This window comes from Vombatus ursinus, unplaced genomic scaffold (assembly GCF_900497805.2).
Source record: "Vombatus ursinus unplaced genomic scaffold, bare-nosed wombat genome assembly UNPS02014778.1, whole genome shotgun sequence".
Taxonomy (NCBI): Eukaryota; Metazoa; Chordata; class Mammalia; order Diprotodontia; family Vombatidae; genus Vombatus; species Vombatus ursinus.
Genome location: NW_020954556.1, coordinates 15,783,909 through 15,804,270, shown reverse-complemented (window position 1 = coordinate 15,804,270; position 20,362 = coordinate 15,783,909). Strand labels below are relative to the sequence as shown.

General features: G+C 36.7%; 1 protein-coding gene across 3 annotated transcripts; it reads left to right on the top strand.

Moving 5' to 3' along the window:
• Positions 1–1,043: 1,043 nt before the first annotated feature.
• On the top strand, positions 1,044–19,582 carry LOC114045111 (transcription factor E2F6-like). 3 transcript variants are annotated; one of them, XM_027864971.1, is made up of 7 exons: positions 1,044–1,312; positions 6,654–6,708; positions 9,121–9,337; positions 11,105–11,263; positions 13,946–14,060; positions 16,251–16,398; positions 19,036–19,582. In XM_027864971.1, exons 1-7 carry the CDS (start codon positions 1,187–1,189, stop codon positions 19,095–19,097), a joined length of 882 nt encoding a protein of 293 aa, XP_027720772.1. In that variant the 5' UTR covers positions 1,044–1,186; the 3' UTR covers positions 19,098–19,582. The 3 variants fall into 3 exon arrangements, with proteins under 3 accessions (XP_027720772.1, XP_027720773.1, XP_027720774.1); XM_027864972.1 differs by having other exon boundaries at positions 1,047–1,312; positions 16,251–16,371; XM_027864973.1 differs by lacking the exon at positions 6,654–6,708 and having other exon boundaries at positions 1,204–1,312.
• Positions 19,583–20,362: the final 780 nt, after the last annotated feature.

Below are 20,362 nucleotides of genomic sequence, written 5' to 3'. Positions count from 1 at the left end.
AGAAGACCTGAGTTCAAATCTGGCCTCAGACCAAACACTTGATACTTACTAGCTATGTGACCCTGGGCAAGTCACTTAACCCCAACTGCCTAAAAAAAACCCCAAAATGGAGTCAGCAAGCATTGGATAGGACCGACCAAATTTTCTCCCCTCCTCCATTACCCTGTATTTATTTGTTTATTTATACTTTGTTTCTTTACACTTATATTTATTTGTTTGTTTACACTTAAATGTAAATGAGAGACAGAAGAGACAGCATAGTGCACTGGCTAGAGTTGGCCTCAAAACCAGGAAGACCTGGGTTCTAGTTCTGACTCTTACTAGTCACTTACTAGTTGTATGATCCTGGTTAATTCACTTAATCTCTCAGTGTTCTAGATAGTTACAGAAAAGGTGCCATTTCGAATTGGTATAAGGAGTTTCATCACCTTGAGTTCCTTTGCCAATAAAATCACAGGTCTAAATCCTATCTTTATAGTTATATGTTGTTTCTTCCTGTATCGTTATATCACTAACATCTATCACTGGGCCTGGCAATTAAAGTAATAAATAATTACTGATTTAATGACTGGTAATGAAGTAAGAAATTAAATGTTTGTTGATTGACTGATCGATTTGAGACACCTGATCAATGCTTTATTTTCAAAGTCCATTCCACTCTGTAGGGAAAATAAGTTTTCCTACCATAATAAGATAGTAGGAAGAGAACTGAGCAGAATTAGAACCCAATTCTAGAATTCCATCCACAATCAATCATAGGGTTTTAGAGATGATCTACTCCAACTTCCCTTTACTGTGTTTCTTTTTTACGTATCAGTTAAACAATAATGTTGGCCTAGATCTTTCAGAATTCTGAAATTCCTCGTCTCCCGCATTTTATTTCCCGCCCATTTTTTTCCCTTCTCCCGCCCAGTCCCTCCCATGGAGTGCCGGACTCCAGGCTTTTGCATCAGCTCGTAAGCGCACATGCGCAGTCGGAGTGCGGCTCACTGCGCATGCCTTGGGCCTCGACGCCACCTGCGGCTTGCCTTCCTTCTCTGGCTCTCGGGGAGTCTGCAGGGAGAGCTGGGCGGGCGCCTCGGGGAGGGGGCGGGGAGTGGCTCCGGCTTAACCCGGTGCCGCCCCAGAGTTTAGCCCGGAGGAGGAGGACGACGAGCCGCTCGATTTAGCTAGCCTTCCGGGGAGGATGTCTGGAGTCCCGGAGGCCGCAGCCGGGGACCCGGACGCCGCCGCGGACGCCGAGGCCCGCCAGAGGAAGCTGGAGTCCATGAGCCGAATGCCCCGGCTGCCGGTCCACATGGAGAACCTGCTGGTGAGCGCGGGCAGCGGGGAGAGGCCGCTTTGTCTGGGCGGCCTCGGCTTCGGCCCGCGATCCCCGGCGGTCTTTCCTCCTTCTCTAGCCGCCTCGCGGGGTGGGGGTGGGGGCCTCGGAAAGGGAGACCCACCTCCGGTCTTCACCTCCCACATGGGAGGGAGGTCGGGAGGGTACTGGGGGGCTCCATGGCTTCCTCCCTTCGGCCTTTAGACCCTGGGAGCTGTCTAATCATGCTCCTTCGTTTTATTGGGAAATTTCGTTTAACTGGGAAATTGAAACGGAAGGGGGCGGGGAGCGATTTGCCCCAGGCCCTCCTCCGGTCACATACCCTCTTTTTTTCTCTTGTTATTCTCTGGGTTGTTGATGCTCTTTTCTCATCCTCGAATTATTCCTTGTCCGATTAATATAATGTGGTTTAATAAAGCTGACGTGTACATAGCAGCTTTAAAGTTTGCAAGTCGCTCTCTGATCCTTACAACAACTCTGGGAGGTAAGGTGCTGCTATTACCCATATTTTACAGATGAGGGCTCCAAGTTGGAGGATTTGAACTCAGGTCTGCATGATTCCAAGTTCATCACTATGCCATTCAGTAGCCTCTGCACACTTGTTTACATATTGTATTCCCCGTTGACCTTAAGCAGTTTGTATTTCATAGAATCCCTTTTCAAGCTCCACCTTCCTTTCCTGATCTCTTCAACTGCTGGTGCCCTACCTCCCTGCCTTGTATTTAACTACTTTATATATATTCGTGTTTATTAACTTTGTGCATATTTGTTTATAAACTTTATATTTTTGCTGTGTTTATTAACTGTGTATTTATGCTTGCTTATATTTTTGTATGTACTTACTTGTCTTCCCCGTTAGAATGTTAGCTCATTGGGAGTAGGGGTTGTTTCATTGCTGGTACTTGTATTGCCAGCAGTTAGCAAAGTGCTCCAAAGTAGAAGATGCTTGATAAATACTTGATTTTTGGTTTTTACTTTGTATTCTCCAGGGCATTGAACACTATTTTGCACACAAACCCTTTAGAAAGTACCTTGAAGGGTTGTGAGGGTAAAATGAGATGTAGAGCTATGTATAAATGCTATCTGTTATTATTTGTACTTGATTGATTTAATGGCAGAGCTGAAACTCAAACCCTGTTTCTGTGGCCCTGGAATTTAGGGGCTCTTAATGATCTAAGTGTGGGACTTGAAATTCTTAAGCATTGCACGGCTGTGTTAAATGTTCAACATCTAAGTACAAAAAAAAAAAAAAAATTGAAAACAATTCCTATTCTCCAGGAGCTTACATTTAGTGGGGGAAGATAATCACATGGCCTCTCTGAGCCTCTTTTTCATCTCTAAATGAGGATGGTAATACTTATACTACCTACTTTGTAACGTAGGAAAGCAATATATAAATAAGTTTTTATTCTTTTCTAAGACTTTCAACAATAAGACATTTCCCAAATACAATTCTACATTATTCCTGTTCCCGTTTTGGTCTCATTTCGTTGTTCATCTGGACAGATAGTGCAGATCTATCTGCCCTATAGCTATACAGCTCCATCAGCTGAATGAACTGGCTACCAATTTTTGTTAGAGTTGTGTTAGATATAATAGTTGTGTTATATAGTCTGGGCAATAAGTATTTTTCATGCATTTTTCACTGTGCCATGTTAAAATTTCATTAGGCTCTTCTGTTTGGATTTTTTGTCCCTTAATAAGTGCATGTTAGGGATGATTAGTGGGTTAGGTATTTAAGATAGAAATGAAATAATAATCTAGTATCTGGAGCCTTTTGTATGCCTTTAGTTGTAGTGGCTTTGCCACTAGATAGTCGTATGACCATAGGCTAGTCATAGTCTACATCAGTTAAAAATAAGGATAATACTTGAATACTTCACAGGGTTCTTGAGAGAAAAGTTCTTTGCAAATATTAAAGGGACTTTATAAACCCGAGGTGATATACAATAACCTCAGTTTACAGAAGAGAAAACCTGAAGCTCATGTAGGTAAAGTAGGACAAGATCATAAAACTGTAAGGAACAAAGTCAGGATTTAAAACGAAGTTTTCGGGGCAGCTAGGTGGCGCAGTGGATAGAGCACCGGCCCTGAAGTCAGGAGGACCTGAGTTAAAATCCGGCCTCAGACCAAACACTTGACGCTTACTAGCTGTGTGACCCTGGGCAAGTCACTTAACCCCAATTGCCTAAAAATAAAAATTTTAAAAAATTAAAAAAAAAAAAAAACAAGTTTTCCATTTCCAAATCCAGTGATCATTCTATTGTACTAGCTTTCCACCTCAGTTCCTTCTGGAAGGACTGATTGAGTGTTTCAGGGAGTTGAAGTTTTTACTGTGGTAGAATTTATATAATGGAATTCTTGTCATGAAATTTAATTTAACTAAGTATTTTCAGGTATGAACTTTAACTCACTTAACCTCTCAGTCAGCGCCCAAACACAACTCTGAGACTTAAGTTTGCAAAGGAGTTGCTAATCTCCAGTGGTAGAAGGTGTTTCCTTACTGGGAGTTACCTATAACCGGGAAATCACAGGTCCTGTTAGAATCATATAGTACCTCTTCTAGCACCTAATAAATTATATATTATAATTATATTTTTGACATTTTAATTCAATAAATATTTGACACAAAATATAAATAAATAGTCCCCCTCCCCTCAAGGCATTTATAGCCCGCTGGGAACATACAGCAAACATAGAGATATTTTTAAATGAAGAAAGGAGAGAGCACTAAGTCTCTGAAGGCTTCTGATTCAGAGGCAAGGTGAGGAAAGGATACATTGCTAGCATGGTTAGATAGTACACAGAGTCAGGAGATGGCGAGTCCAGTTTCGGGAACTGGACTAGTAGTTCTGTTTAGTTGCAACCTAGAGTTTGTGAGGGGGAGTAGTATAAAAATAGGGATGGAAAGGTGGTATGTGAGAGCTTTAAATGTCAGGCTGAGGGCTTTCTGTAGAGATCTCCTGATGGTTTTTGATTAGGAGAGTGCATGGCATGATCTGTTTTGTCCCTTAGGGCAGGGTGTCAAACTTAAATAGAAATAGAACTGTTAAACCATACAGAAGGTTACCCACAGGCTGAATATTGACTTAGAAAACCACATTAATATTTTCTATGTTTTATTGTATTTTTATTTTGTCAAATATTTCTCCATTACATTTTAGCCTAGTTCTGGCGCATACTTAGGAATACTATGTTGACAGGAGGCAGCTAGATAGAATGTTGGGCCTGGAGTCAGGAACTCCTGAGTTCAAATTTGACCTCACACTTAATAGCTATGTGACCCTAGGCTACTATCTTAGCCTCTGTTTGTCTTAATCCACTGGAGAAGAAAATGGCAAATCACTCTAGTATCTTTGTCAAGAAAACCACATGGACAATGTGGGCCCATGGGGTGATGAAGAGTTGGACATGACTAAACAACGTGCTGACAGTGCACAAGTGTTTGACACCTCTGCCTTAGGGGAATATCTATCTCCCCCCCCCCCCTTGGATGGACTGGGGAGAAAACTGGAGGCTGGGGAGACCAATTAGGAAACTAATAGTTTCAGTGAGAAGAATATCTGAACTAAGAAGATATCAGTGTAGAGTAGATTCTTAAAGATGGAGGAGTACTGTGAACTGTAGTTTTTTCTAACTGTATTTTACTTTGTCTTCTTTCATGATCCTACTTATTTTATGCATTTGAAAACACTATTCTGAGAAGGGGTCCATAGGCTTCACCATATTGCCATTCATTCCATGACTGTGATCACCTTGTGTAGAAAAAGAAAAGAATTGGAGAGGTGTTAAAGAATGGACTTGATTTAAAACTTGTCAACTGATTGGATATGATGGGGGAGGAACAGAAAAGAGCTCAAGGATGAGCCTGAAGGCATGGTTTAGCCTTTATCAGTAAACTTACTTTATCTCAAACAGAACCCAGAGAAGAAAACTTCAGTCATAAGTCAATTTTTATGTCTTTTCCCTTGAAAAAAAAAAAGGAAAGAAGAGTGTTTTATAATTATCTGGTGGGGGGGGACCCTAAAGTAGTTTGCTTGTTGCTTCTATGTGACCATAGGCTATTTTTTTCTGTGGGCAAGTCACGACGTGGTAGAGGAGTAAAAGAAGTTGCTCCAGAGTCAGAGGATCCAGCTTCAAATTCTACCTCTGATATTTATTACATATATGACTGGACAAGTCACTTAACCTCCTTGGCCCTCCTGGTAGGTTTCACTAGATGGTCTCTGAAGTCTCTTCAACTCTACTCTCCATTGCTCAATAAACATTTGTTAAGCACCTACTATGTGCTTAAGACTCAGGATACAAATGGGAGGGGGTGGGGAACATGGTCCTTGACCTCCAGAAGCATACAGTATAATGGGGAAAGACCACGCAAAAGAAAGCTGAAATAAGGGTGAAGGGCTTTGAAGAGGTGTTCAGTCAGTCTCTGGGGCATAGTGGAAAAGTCAAAGAAGTCCAAAAGAAGTGTCGCTACTTGAGAAATAAGGCTATGTCTGTCTCCTCTCCTTAAATGGAGGAATTTATGGCTGCACCCTCCAATCAGAGGGGCAAGGGTATTTACTGATGGTGTGTGAGACATAAGGCTGATTGAATCTTGTAAGGTGATGACATTTCCCTGTGACAAGTTTATTGGGGGCTTAGTAGAAAAGCCAAGAAGTCCAAAATGAGTGCCACCAGAGTCCAGGTGGGAAATGAGATGTCTGAGGGACATCTAGTTCTATTGTCTCTTGATAGAATAAAAAAATTGGTTCTCATACTTGTTTTGAGAATTAGTGAAAATACATTAAAATTCTGATTAAAATAAATTCAAGGGACTGTTCCAAATAGTTTGTTTTGGAAGTTTTTCTCCACTCTTTGTTGAAGTAATTGGACAGTCAGTTAATGACTGGGAAATCTTTCTAATACATAATTTTTTGTTGTAATCATAGTTTGTGACAGGATATAGCCTTTTATAAGAACTAGGTATCACTAGTTTCTATTACTTTCTATTTCACTTCCACTCTATTGACTCCTATTGAATATCTGCTCTTTGTTTTGAAGCTTATTTTAGTTACCTACATCTCATTTTCCCATGTTTTTTTGCACTCCTCTTGTTTGTGCTTCAGCATGGCCTGGGTGTGAGCATATTTCTGAAGTCTGCATGAAGGAGTAGTTTTGCATTTAAAAAATGATATTGTGTGGTTGGGCTAGTGAGTCAGTCCCCCGCCCCCGCAGTCTTACTTGAATTATTGCCTTACAAAAAACCTCAAAATACACAGAGAAATTATATTGAGTTTTTTTTTTTAATCGTTGGTTACAAGTAATTTAACAGTTATCTTTTTTCCCCTAGCCATCAAAAATAAAGATTAATTTAGAAGAGAATGTACAATACATGGCCATGAGAAGTAAGTTAAACATTGAGTAGTTTTGTTTACATGTTATCATTTGAATTTCACAGATTTAAACTGTACATTGGGATTTTTAAAAATGTGACTAAGACTATTGTTAGAAGTTAGGTTAAGTGATTCTAAGGTCCTTTCCAGCACCAAATGTGAATGGTTCTATGATGTAATAGATCATACTTTTTCTATATTTACATAATGAAATACTAGCAAAAATACTTAAGGCACTGGATCTTGTTTTAATAAAGAGAATTTTAAAAATTTGTTCTCCTGTGTTTCAGAAGCTTTCTAGGATTATAGAATAATGGCAGGGATGTTAAAGGGTCATTTAGTCCAATCCCCTCATTTCACAGATGAAGATTTTTTTCATTGTGACACAATCAGTGTAACAATGTGAGAATAAGTGACTGGGATTCAAATCCAGCTTCTCTCACTAAATCATGGAATTCTTTCTACTAGGCCACACTGTCTCTTATTTATATCAGTACGTAAATAAATCCTGTTTATAGAAATGGTTGCATTTTTCTTCTATGGAAAACCCCATAAATTTACACTAAAAATTCTTCAACATGTACACAATCTTGTCAAGGTAGTATATGCTCCAGCACTGTTGATCTCACCGTATCCATGTGCTCTCATCCTGTTTAATTCTTGTTCATTCCCTCCCACAAATCCTCTAGCCTTTGGAGGCTATGGTCTAGAGACCTTCCTGTAGGCCTTTTAAGTTTCCATTGGTAACAGTTTAGCGTTTGGGTGGTTCATCTTATCCCTGGCTTTCACAATATCTGCCTCCTTTGCTAGTCATATATTTATAGAATGCTATCTTTTATGCAATTTCTTGCACAGAAATAATTATTGGTAATGGTGCAGCCTATTTAGGGTCACCCATGATTTTTATTTCTTTGGAGATTGTGATGTTCCATGATTTTAAGCCATGTAGCAATTCTGAAAATTGGGGTTTTGTATTAAAATCCTATGGTATTTGGAAAATTGAACAGCACAGAAACTCCCAAAAGACAAAATTGTCAGTAGGGTTGCCTTTAGATAACAAACAAGGCAACCTCCTATCTTCCTGCTTTCTTAGTTTCCTCCTCCTTTCTCAGCATCTGCCACCAGTTGAAAGTGATATGACTTCTATAGGAGATGAGAACATCAGTTCTTGTTCCTCATCCTTTTTGAAATCTATAGCAACACAGAGGAACAAAGATGAGAGTGACAGTAGATTTCACCCTGAGATAGAAAAATAATTGCCGTGGGTTGGGAGTAGCTACTGTCATTTATTTATTTATTTATTTATTTTTGGTGAATTTTGTGGAATTGAATGTGTTTAGGCATTTAAATATAACCCTAACCAGTGTATATTTAAATAAACACTTGTTAAACTAGGCCTTCTGGTTTGCATAGTGTATTTGAACTCTGTTGTCTACTGCCAGCTTAGAAGTAATGAGTTTAAAAATTCTAACCACCCACAACTATAAATATTTTCAAATTTAAAGCTAATCTCCATTAATTTGGGGGCTCCAGCTGTTCATCCTGTAATGGGTGGAATCATAGATTTTCCAGCCACTGGAATTAATCTGAATATATGATGAATGGTGCTTATGACTGTAATGGATTAGAAAACTTGGAGAGTGGTTTTGCAGTATTGCCATTTGAAGTGTGGTGAAGTGGGGGGAAAATCATTTAACCTCTGATCAGAATGACAGCTAAATTATTTAAAAACATCTAATCAAGATATATTAAAGGCATTTATCCTAGTAGAACATTGAAATGCAGTGCAAGTGTGAGATTCTATAATTTTATTTCACAGAATTTTAGAGTTAGAAAGGAACTTGAGTGGCCATGTAATCCAATATATCCCCAAAAGAACCACCACTTTAAGGTACTGTATACCATATGTCCAAGGCATGGCTCATCACCATGCTGTCTTAAGGATTCGAATTTTTCAACTATAACAATTCTTGAAGATTATCTACTAAATTCTAGAGGGTTTGCTACCTGCAGTGGTGAAGTTGTTGAAGTGTTTATAGCTATTACTAGGGTGATTGACTGGGGCTTTGAGTCAAGAGCTGGAATTTACAACTAGTCTTTTAGCATGGTAGAAACAATTAAATTTAGCACTTAGCAAGACTTAACAGGTTAAAATGGTAAGCTACCAATGATCTGGCCAGGATTCCATACCATGTCTGTACCCCACCCTCTTAGCAATATTTGAGGTATCTTTAATGTCTCTTGGCTGTTTTGTTGTTCTATTTGTCCCAGGCTCAATAATTGATATGTAGGACTGAGTATATAGAAAATCTTTTACTTTGATCAAATATAGTGATACAAAAGAAATGTTTTTCTGAATGGTAAATAATGTACATAAATGTTTTATAAAGCTTATTACTAAAAAAATGTATTCTGTTTTTTCAGAAGCACTAAGAGTGGCAAAACCTCGTTATGATGTGTCTTTGGTTTATTTAACTCGTAAGTTTATGGAGCTCATCAAATCTGCTCCTGGTGGAGTTCTTGATTTAAATGAAGTTGCAACAACATTGGGAGTACGGAAACGAAGAGTATATGACATCACCAATGTATTAGATGGAATTGACCTCATTCAGAAAAGATCTAAGAACCATATTCAGTGGATGTGAGTTGATTCAAGCTTTTCACATTCTCCTTTAAATCATCATAGTACAATTAAGTCTTTTTCAAGGAAACTAAACATGTACAACATTTTAAAATTGTAATACAAATAAGAAAGTTTTATATAGTAGGAAAGAATTTTAATTATTTACTTCTGTCTTAAACTGAGCTAGAGTAGTTAACTATTTAATGGTAGAGAGCCTTAGAATCAGTTAAGAGCCATTACCATTGAAGAATTGGAGACATGATATTTTAAGAGTCATTTCATCATAGTTAATAAACATCCATTACATTTTATTTGATTCCTAATTACTAGGGAAGAATTAGTTAAGGCTTCAAAACTAGATGGATACCTTGGAGAAGGTATTCAGTAGCCTAGAGATAGGGGAAATAATAAATCAGTAAGATAAATGGAGTATAAATCCTAGAGAGCAGTAATTTATAGAGAAAAAAGAAGAGGGACTAGCACAAAGCCTTTGGGTACACTTCAACATAATAGGTTATAATTATCCAGCAAAGAAGACTGAGAAGCCAGACAAGATGAGTAGGTGGTCAATAATGTCATGCTGCAGAAAGGTCAAAGTTGAGGACTCAGAAGAAGCCATTGGTCTTGGCAAGTAAGAGGTCCTTGGTAACCTTGGTTAGAACAGTTTCAATTGTGGGGTCAGAAGCCAGATTTTAAGGGGTTGAAAGGTGAGCTGGTAATGAGGAGGGGGAGGCAACAAGTACAGGTGGCTTTTTCCAGGAGTTTGGCTATAAAAGGGTAATATAGGATTATGAAGCCTTCATATAACCTCCTTAATACTTACCTTCCCCTTCAAAGTCAACAGTTTATTACCTGAATAACTTGACAATATTTTGTTATTAAACAGAAATCCATTGTGACCTTAAAAAAAAATCAACCTTTAATTTATTCATTATTTACTAACACTAATTTCTTAAAAAAAAATTTTGAGTTTCAAATTCTCTCCCTTCCAACTCTTTCCCTATTGAGAAGGCAAGCAATATGATATCAGTTATGCATGTGAAGTCATATCATGACCTTTTAAATAATTTAGGTTTATACCTGAAGCTGATTGGCATAGTAGATAGAGCACTGAGCCTGGAGTCAGGAAAACCCAAATTCAAATCTGGTCTTAGAAACCAGATAGTAGCTGTGACGCCGGCCAAGTTACTTAATCTCTGTCTACCTTAGTTTCCTCAGCTATAAAATGGATAATATTATTCACCTCCCAGGGTAGGTGTAAGATCAAATGAGATAATATTTGTGAAGTGCTTAGCATAGTGCCTGGCATATAGTAGGCACTTAAATGCTTTTTATGCCTTTCACTCTCATGATAATAAAACTTGTAAGGAGTAGGAAGTAGTCTTATGCTGTACTTTACAAATTAGGCCCATGTTAAAGTTTAGTCTCCAGTTTTGATCACTTAAGTTTAAAACTCTTCTCCAAAATTTCTATTCCTGTTTTGTTGAGAGGTTTTCCCATGGGAATGTCTTTTTATTTTGAGTCAATGGAAAAATTCATTTTATAGTCAAAATTTCTGAGATATCGGTGAGCAGTTGTTTACTCTGTTTTGCTAAGTGATCATTTTAATATTATTAGTTGCTATATGCCTATCATTGTATGTAAGTATAACACACACTAAAGATATTAACACAATTTGGACAAGATAAAAAGAATTGTAAAAATTTTAGTGAAACAGTAATCTAATTTGAAAATATTCTTTGTTAGTTTCTTATATGTTTTATTTTTTCATACTTTTTTTTTAAGTGGATCTGATCTTGGTGGTATTGGAACAAAAGTACCTCAGCAAAAGAAGATAAGGGATGAACTTACTGATTTAACAGCAATGGAAAAAGCTTTGGATGAGTTAATTAAGGATTGTGCTCAGCAGCTGTTTGAACTAACAGATGACAAAGAAAATGAAAGATATCCTTTATCATTAGCTGTTAGAATTACTCTGGAGCCACTTAATTTCAGTACTATTGTTAGCAATAAGACTTAATTTACATATCTTAGATGGAAAATCAAGCATTTAGCCATTCAAGTACATGTAGGACAACTTGTAGTTTTAACAGAAACTGCAACATTGCCTTTATAGCCTCATCAGATCAGGTTGATAGGGACTGTGGGGAGGTATCCTCCACTGATATCTAAAAGTGATAATTACCGTTAGGGTTATTTCATCATTTATTTTTAATATTAAAACTGATATGTTTTCATCCTAGAGTGTTATAAAATTAGTCAAATACTTTTCTGTTTAGGTAACCCCCAGCTTACAAGTTATGCTCCCAAAATTTTAGGAATACATTTTTCTATAAGAACAACATAAATAGTGATTAGATTTCCAGACTATTCAATTTAGCAAGCATTTTTCAGACACCAGCCATGCAAGGCATTGTACTAAGTTTTAAAACTAGCTCACAATTTTAACTCATAATACAGCCAAATAATACCTCAGTTCCTGGTTCCAGGAGGAAAGGACTTTGTCAGTCTCCTTAACCTTTCTGCAGCCTTTGACACTGTTGAACACTCTTTCCTTGATACTTCTCTCTAGATTTTTAGGACACCACTTCCTCCAGGTCTTCCTCCTATCTATCTGGCTCCTCCTCTGTATCCTTAGCTGTATCCTCTAGATCACACCTTCTAACCAAAGGTGTCACTCCGGTTCTATTGTAGGCCCTCTTCTCCCTCTGTACTACTTCACTGTGAGTTCTCATCAACTACTATGGATTTAATTACCATCTTTATGCTGATGATGTTCAAATGTACTTATCCTGCCTCAAACTCACTGCTGACCTTCAAGTTTCACATCTCTACCTTCTTTCAGACCTCTCAAATTGGATGTCCAGTAGACATCTTAAACTCAGTATGTCCAAAATGGAATTTATTATCTTTCTCCTTAAACCCTTCCCTCCTATCTTCCCAAATATTGTTAAGGACAACACCACCCTCCAAGTCCCTCAGGCTTACAACTTTGGAGTCATCCTGGTTTCCTCACTATCTCTTACCTTGCACCCTCTTATTTCCCATAACTAAGCTGTTGCCAAGGCTTGTTCATTCACCTTTGCAACATATATAAACCCCCTTCTCTCCTCTGACACTACCACCATTCTAATGCAGACCATTATTACCTCAAGCCTGGATTATTGTATTAGCCTGCTGGTGGGTCTGGGTGCCTCAAGTCCCTTCTCATTCCAATCTATCCTCCATTCAGCCACCAAAGTGATTTTCCTAAAGTACAGGTCTGATCATGTCACTCCACTACTTAATAAACTCCAGCGATTCCCTGCTGTATTCAGGATCAAATAGAAAATGTTTTGTTTGGCATTCAAAACCCTTTTTAACTAGGCCCCCTTCTATTTTTCCAGCCTTCTTAATGCTTTACTCCCCTCCCTGACATGTGTTCTTTCTCTTGGATACTTTTTCCTTTGGCTCCGTGACACTGCTCTTTTTTTTTTTCTTTCTTCCTTTATTTATTTTTCATTTTCATCATTCACTTCTATAAGATTTTGAGTTCTAAATTTTCTCCCCCTCCCCAAGACAGCATGCAACCTGATATAGGCTGTGCATATACATTCATATAAAACATATTTTCACATTAGTTATGTTGTAAAGAAGAATTAGAGCCAATGGGAGAAAACATGACAGGAACAAGCAAAAAAAAGAGCAAATAGTATGCTTTGATATGCATTCAGACTCCATAGTTTTTTGATTTTTTTTTTCTGGATGTGGATAGCATTTTCCATCATGAGTCTTTTGGAGTTGTATGACACTGCTCTTTTGATTTTCTACATGTCTAACTCTTTCTTTTCAGAATTCTTTGCTGGATCATCATCTTCTTCCTACCCATTTCTGTCTTATTTCATATTATTCCTCTTCACAGCACTCTTCTTTTTAGATGAATGAAAAGGCATTTTTGTGTTGTGTGAAGCACTGAGCTTATTGCTGAGTATGCACATTGAAAAGTAAGACAACTCCTGTTCTGAAGGCCCTTATATTCTAATAGAGGAAGACAGTACAGGTAGCACCCTTAGATGGTAATACAGCTTCTTAAATGTTGCTTCTAATAATAAACTTATATCTCTTTCTGTTGAACCATTTAATAGTGAAAAAGAAACCAGTTCAGTGAAAAAGAAACCAGTTCAGAGAGGTTATAAGTGACTTGTCTCAAGTCATACTTAGGTGCCAGAGCTATAATCCTCACAATTCAAATCCACCAGTCTTTCTACTGCATACCAGTTCTTTCCTAAAGTTAGAAAACTTTTGGTAGCCTTGTTAAAATGCTGTTATCCCCTTATATCTGTTTTAATGTTTATTTCTAAATGTTTTGTCTTCATTAATAACCAGCAGAATACTTTAGCGTCATCTGTATTAATAAAAAGAAACCTGGAGCTAAAGTAAATATTGAAAAACGACCTTGTAGGGAAATCTGTGAGTTTATTGCTTTGACTAAAACCTCCACTTTTTTCACTCTAGGCTATTAATTTAGCTCATTTAACATAAGAACTTCCTAGATTTTCATTTTGAAGCATTTATTACTGGTGACCTCTTAATTGCTTTTCAGCTAAGTATGTTCCTTAATTTAGAGATTCCTTGACTGATTTATACATTAGCATATGTGACCTATCAAGATATCCATAGCATTCAAGCTTTCCATGAACAGATTGTTATTGCAGTCAAGGCTCCAGAAGAAACCAAATTGGAAGTGCCAACTCCTAAAGAAGTAGGTAGTACTTTAAATGTATTTGTTTATAAGTTTCATTTTCAGAAAGTCTATTTTATAAAAAGAAGTCTCACCATACTTTTCTCTTTTAAAATGTATCTCACACCATTCCCTTCACCTGAACTTATTAAATAAACTTGATTTCATAAGTAATAGTGATGCCTTTTGATAGGATTTATTGGAGCCTCTTTTATAGTGTATAGAGTGGTAATAGCATTGTATTAGATATTTTACCTTTCTTGCATGTCAAGAGGAACTTTAAGCTAAAATCATAGTCTTTACAGTGATAGGAGGCATCCAAAATATATAGTACTTTATTGATTTGGGTACTCCCTCTGCCACTACAAGTCACATTCCATTCACACCTCATCCTGTGTGATCCTTGTCCATGTCTTCTCCTTAATCCTCCAAAGGTGATAACCTCTACCCTTCTCCTAGGTTTGTGTTTTCTGGGTTTTTTTTTTAAACATTTTGTGGGAATCAGTGCAGCCCTTGGGCTACCAAAATATATCTTCACTTTTTAGCATTCCCAGGACCTTTGTTTAGAGTTAAATTTCAATTTTATACGATATTAATAAAAAGCAATATAAAGACTTCCATGGAAAAGACCTGGAGAGGGAGCAAGGAAAACAAGCACTGAAGAGCTATGTATAGTATTTTCTCTTGCCTCTCCTGGTTCACACAAGCATATCTCCTCCTGGGTACACAGCACTGTGCTAGAATTCAAATGAGAGTCAGTCTGAATGAACTCTTAGGGAAGGTGTGCTTAAATTAAAACCAAGATGCAGACTGGTGAATTGAAACCTGAAATAGCTTTAGACATGCCTTCTAGTAATGGGAGAACTTAGAAATAGGACAGAAAATTAAGATGTGAGATCTTCTGCTATGCTGCATCTCACTGCAACTCACTTTGTGTTGTGAACACAGTGAAGGGCAGCGCGGGAGGGAGGAATGCCATCTGTGTTGTCTAGACCGGGCCTAACAGACATCCCCAGAGAACCAGGTAGGGGTTTCAATTCCAACTGTCGACATGTTGCTTTTCATGTATGTAACATTACCATTTTATTAATGTGCTAGAGCCATATTTCTCATGTGGGTGTTTTGTAACATCCTCTAAACTCTTAAGAGTAGACCAACAAAATATGTGTGTTTGTGGGAGTGTGATCAACCTGCATGGAAAAAAAAATGGAAACTGCCCTTTTAATGAGAACTATACTTGCTTGATTACAACTGAGAAAAATACAGAGATTATTTTCAACTGTATTGCTTTCTCAAGAATTGACTATTCATTCTTGGGGGGAGGGGGAGAATGGTTATATGCCTAGTATTATATGAAAACGCAGCATTTTAAGTAACCTTCAGGAAGTGCTTTGTGGTACAGTGGAAAGAACCTGGGCTTTGGACTGAGGGAATGAATTCAGAATTATAGTTCTTCTGCTGGCCATGTGTGGTACCTTGGGAAGGTCACTTAACCTCTCTGGGCCTCAGTTTCCTCATCTGTAAAATGATAGAGGAAGAGTTGGACTGGATATCTTTTAAGGTCCTCGGCAGCTCTGAATTTATGATCCTGTGTGACTCATTATTTAACATTATTTGATGACCTAGGTGCTAGACATTAAATTAAATGCTCATATTTTCCCCAAAGTCATTAAATTACATGGTATTATAAATCCGAGTAGTTAAGATTTGGTAGATTTTTTTCCTTCAAGATTCTTGTTCAAGTGTGAGAGACGTAGTCCCTATAGAGTTTATCACATAATCCCTTGAAAACATTAGGCTCATAGTAGAGTCTGTGCTTTGTGGTCATCTAGCTTAGACTAATCAAGAATTCTCATTCTTCACTAATCGATAAAATGTTAGGCTCTTGGTTTCTGTTTTCTAGATTCATTAAGTTCAAGTAAAAGACTTAAGTAGAGAGAAACGGTTTTAAGTAATTAAATTTTTGTACTTTGACTCCAAAACTTTTATCCCCTCAGTATCGTGTGCCAGACCACTTTGCTAACCTGACTAGTTGATTATACCTATTTTTTAATCTCCACTGCATTTTTCTCACAATTACTTAATGATAAAATAAGGTATAAATTCAGACTTTCAGGAAGATTTGCAGGACTTGACTGTCCTAGTGAATGAAACAAAGATGGTTAATGTATTTTTCTCATTCATGTTTATATCCTATGTTTCTTTTAATAGGACTGTATAACAGTACATATAAAGAGCACAAAGGGACCTATTGATGTTTATTTGTGTGAAGTGGAACAAGATAACATAAGTAACAAAATGTTTGAAGAAATGAGCACTACTTTATCTGAAAGTAAGTCTACAGTTCATCCTGATCAAGGTAAATATAGAGATTGTGGGGGAATTTGGAATTAAAAAGTAATTTCAGAACTCAATAAAGTATAATTTAGCAAAAATTTTATGAGTATATATATATATATATATAATAATCTTTTAAATAATTATTTTTAAAAAGTACTAGGCCATGAAGAAATACTTTTTTGCTTCACTGGAAAGTTAAAATTCAACATTCTTTTTGATCTATGCAATGAAAGTATTGAGTGTTCTGCAGTTTGGAAGAGATATTTTGAAAAAGTTAGATGGAAACCACAATAGAATTTTATATCTTTACCCTATTTATTCATTGCCTGCTATTGTACAATTGGAAATGTGTTGTTATGGGAAGACTTTTTTTAAATGGAAGAAATGATTAGTTGTCTTCACTCAAGAGGTTTTCCTGTTCTTGTCTGCCCTTTCTTCTCAGTGGATGAAATAACACCCTTCCTTTAAAATTCACAAGAACTGAAAAAGTCAGAAAATTCTGAGGTACTTTTAAACTCATTATTTAAATTCTCAGAAACCTTCCCTTCTATTTTTGGATTGATGTCTTTGTTTTTGAGGCATCTTTGGTGCAACAAAAAGAGATCTGATTAGGACTTTCATCCTCTGGATTCTGGCTTCTCCTAATCAGCCGTTTATTAGCTACGTAACTTTACTAATTCATATAGATCACTTAACCTGTTGAAACTTGTTTGTTCTTCTTTAAGAAGAAGATAATAATGCCTGCCTGCTTCATTAGAGGCTCACAATAAAAAATATATACTAACTTTGAAAACACTAAAAGATTATACATGTACAAAGCGAATTTTTTTCTTTTCCTTCTTCTGACTGGATCAGCATGGTACAGTAGAAAGAGGACTGAATTTGGAATCAAGAGACCATAATTTCAGTCCTGGCCTGGCTTTGTCATTTGCTGCCTCTATGACTCTGGGCAAGACACTTTCTGGGCTTCAGCTGTAAAATGAAAAAGTTGAACTAGAGCACCTCTGATGAACCTTTCAGTTCTAGATGTATGATTCTTTGGATCTGAGCAAGACAAAGGGAAGTGGTTCAAGGGTTCTTAACATTTTTTGTGATATACTCTTTTGGCAGTTAGGTGAAGCCTATGGATTCCTCAAGTATAATGTTTTCAGATGAGTAAAATACGTGGCATTTCAAAGGAAACCAATTATTTTAATAGTTATAATAATAGTTATTATTAAAATAAACTATTTTAAAAAGCTTTTTAAAAAATATATTAGTCCAAAGATTTTGTATACAGAAAAGCTCAACCATTTTTCATTTACCTTAAATACACATATTTATAGTTATCAAATTTTTATCTTTATCTTTTTATTTATTTATTTATTTATTTATTTATTTATTTAATCTATTTATCTTTAATCATAAGATTGTGTTCCAGAGGAGCAGATCATGATACTGAATTGTTGAATAAACTTTATTATTACCTTTATGAAGAAATTTGGTATGTTTCAGTTCTCCTAATGAAAGCTGCTATGAAAAAATGTTATATTAACTCCTTCCAATTTTAACTTTAAGAAACCATTTGTGTTCCTTGCACAAAAAAGTCATAATCTCCCATCCACTTTTTTAAGTGTCTTCATATGGGAAAAACTGTCATTCTTGTCAAAACTTTACTTTCAGTAAGTGAAGTAAATCACTTTATTAAATGAACCACTTAAGTATGCCATTTTCCTTTTACTCTTTGGGTTAGCTATGTTATATCTGCTGCCTCTTCCATCCATGTTGTTGTTCAGTTGTTTTTCAGTCCTGTCTGACTCTAATTGATCTCATTTGAGGTTTTCTTGGGAAAGATACTGGACTGGTTTGCCATTTCCTTCTCCAGATCATTTCACAGATGAGGAAACTGAGGCAGACAGGGTTAAGTAACTTGCCTAGGGTCACACAGTTAGTAAGCATCTGAGGCTGGATTTGAACTCGGGTCCTCCTGACTTCAGGGTTGGCATTTTCTCCACTGCCACCTCACTGCCCCATGGATGGGTATTAATTGAAGCCACAAAAACATGGTCATCAAGACCTAAAGATTTATTCTACTGCCATAATCACCATCCTTCCTTCTCCAAATCAATGTACTCACCTCCTAGTGTAATGAGACTGAGGGAAAATTAGTTGATAAAATCAAATCATTTTAATTGTTTTAAGGCTGATTTTAATTGTCAGTCAAACCTGGAATTGTAAATACTGTTACTGGAGTTGAATGTATTAGTGAAGGGAAAATCCAATATGTAGCTACTAGTCAGGCCAGGCATTTATTAAGCATCTCTATGCCAGGCACTGTGCTAAGCACTGGGGATACAAAGAAAGACAAAAAGACAGCCCCTCCTCTCTAATTTCCAAGATCATCTCATATTTTGGTGTTTGGTTTAGGAATTTTCTATCACACCTACTTTAGAAAGCTGTTTTTAATGTTTGAGGTTTGTCTTTTATTGCATTGCATTCAGATTTAAAATGGTCATGAGAGTTATTTTTTTCTACCTTTAAAAAAAAAAAGCGGATTTTGTAACTGGTGATTTCCAAAGATGTTCATTTTGCAGGCATGAAATTTGTCTTTTTTTTCCCCCTTCCCCTTTATCAATTAAAACACACATTCCAGCTTGTTATGCTTATTTCTTTGTAGAAGGAAATCTACAGCAGAGTGAATCAGATGAAAAAATTCACCTGAATTGTCTTGAACATTAAAACTCAGCGCTTTTTGTCAAGTTGGCTTAATTTCCTCTGTGGTGAGACTTGCCTTTTTCAGTTTGGACTTGAAAAAAAAAAATCAGCCGTTAAGGACTTCTGTGCCCAGTTTGATATTAACATTAAGTCCAGTAGTTTTAGTACTTCTCTTGTAGTACATTTATGTCAACTTACTGTGAAAAAATGACTCATTTTTTAAACAATTATGAAAATGTAATTTGGCATTTACTTAAGTGACACAAGGACTTTCTGTAGAAAAAATTTCATGAAAACAATCTTTTAGAGCACAAGTTTGTTACTACTAAAACATTTGGACTAATCTGAAATTGAAGAACACAGTAAATCATTAACTTCTTTCTTTACAATGCAGAATATGTACCAAATGAAATTATGCTTTACATCATGTGAGTACTGTTTGCATTGTGTGCAGTCAGCTGTTTAAATAATAAGGATGTACACAATAAAATTAAATGTGAATACTCCTGTATATATTTGTATAATGTTTGGCTAACTCATGAAAAATGTGAAGCATACATAAAATTTTCACCTTGTACAGCATAAAATAAAATGTAAATATGAAAAGTAATTCATTCATTTGATTTTTGTGTTTTTTTTTTCTGATGTATCCAACAGAACTTCAAAATCACTGTTATTTAGGTACAGAGAAATGTGAGTTTCAAGGAATTCAGTGAGTTGAAAGGGTCCCTTAGTTTAACAGTAGTTACACATGCACACACACTTCTTCAAGAAGTCATATGATCTTTTATGCATCTGTTTGAAAACTTCTAGTGATGAGACTTTTCATTCAAATGGTTATGTGCGCTCTTTAATTCTGAAGTTCCCTTCAGTGATGAAGGTTGAACCCATCTGTGCTTGCAACATTTATCCATATTTTCCCCAAAAGTTTTCCACAGGAGGTTGACCTCACTTCATGGAGGATGCTAACAGAATACTTTGGCTGTCACCTGTCAAATTTCACTTTTACTTTATGAGCAGGCCATTTTCCCATCTTATAATTCCTTGACAGCATCCCTTTTTTTCAGAGCCCTTCATTTGCTACAGGTTGTAGCCTATTCATGGCCTCTATTTCCTTCTGTTTAATAGTCATCTTTAATTCTTCAGAGGCAAAGAGGTTTCATGAGCAGCACCAGTAAAATGTTAGTATTGAGAAGATCAGCCCCTGCTTTCATGGGAAGCTTGGGAACAGTAAAAGCTTTGCAAATGCCTTAATACAATGCAGCCTGCTATCCTTTTCAACTCTGGGC

What these genes read in the sequence shown, in the direction of transcription:
- LOC114045111 (XM_027864971.1), top strand. Translation starts at nt 1,187, where the DNA reads ATGTCTGGAGTCCCGGAGGCCGCAGCCGGGGACCCGGACGCCGCCGCG. An exon ending in ACAATACATGGCCATGAGAA is followed by an intron (nt 6,709 to 9,120) that starts GTAAGTTAAACA and finishes CTGTTTTTTCAG; the next exon opens with AAGCACTAAGAGTGGCAAAA. An exon ending in AAGTGCCAACTCCTAAAGAA is followed by an intron (nt 14,061 to 16,250) that starts GTAGGTAGTACT and finishes TTCTTTTAATAG; the next exon opens with GACTGTATAACAGTACATAT.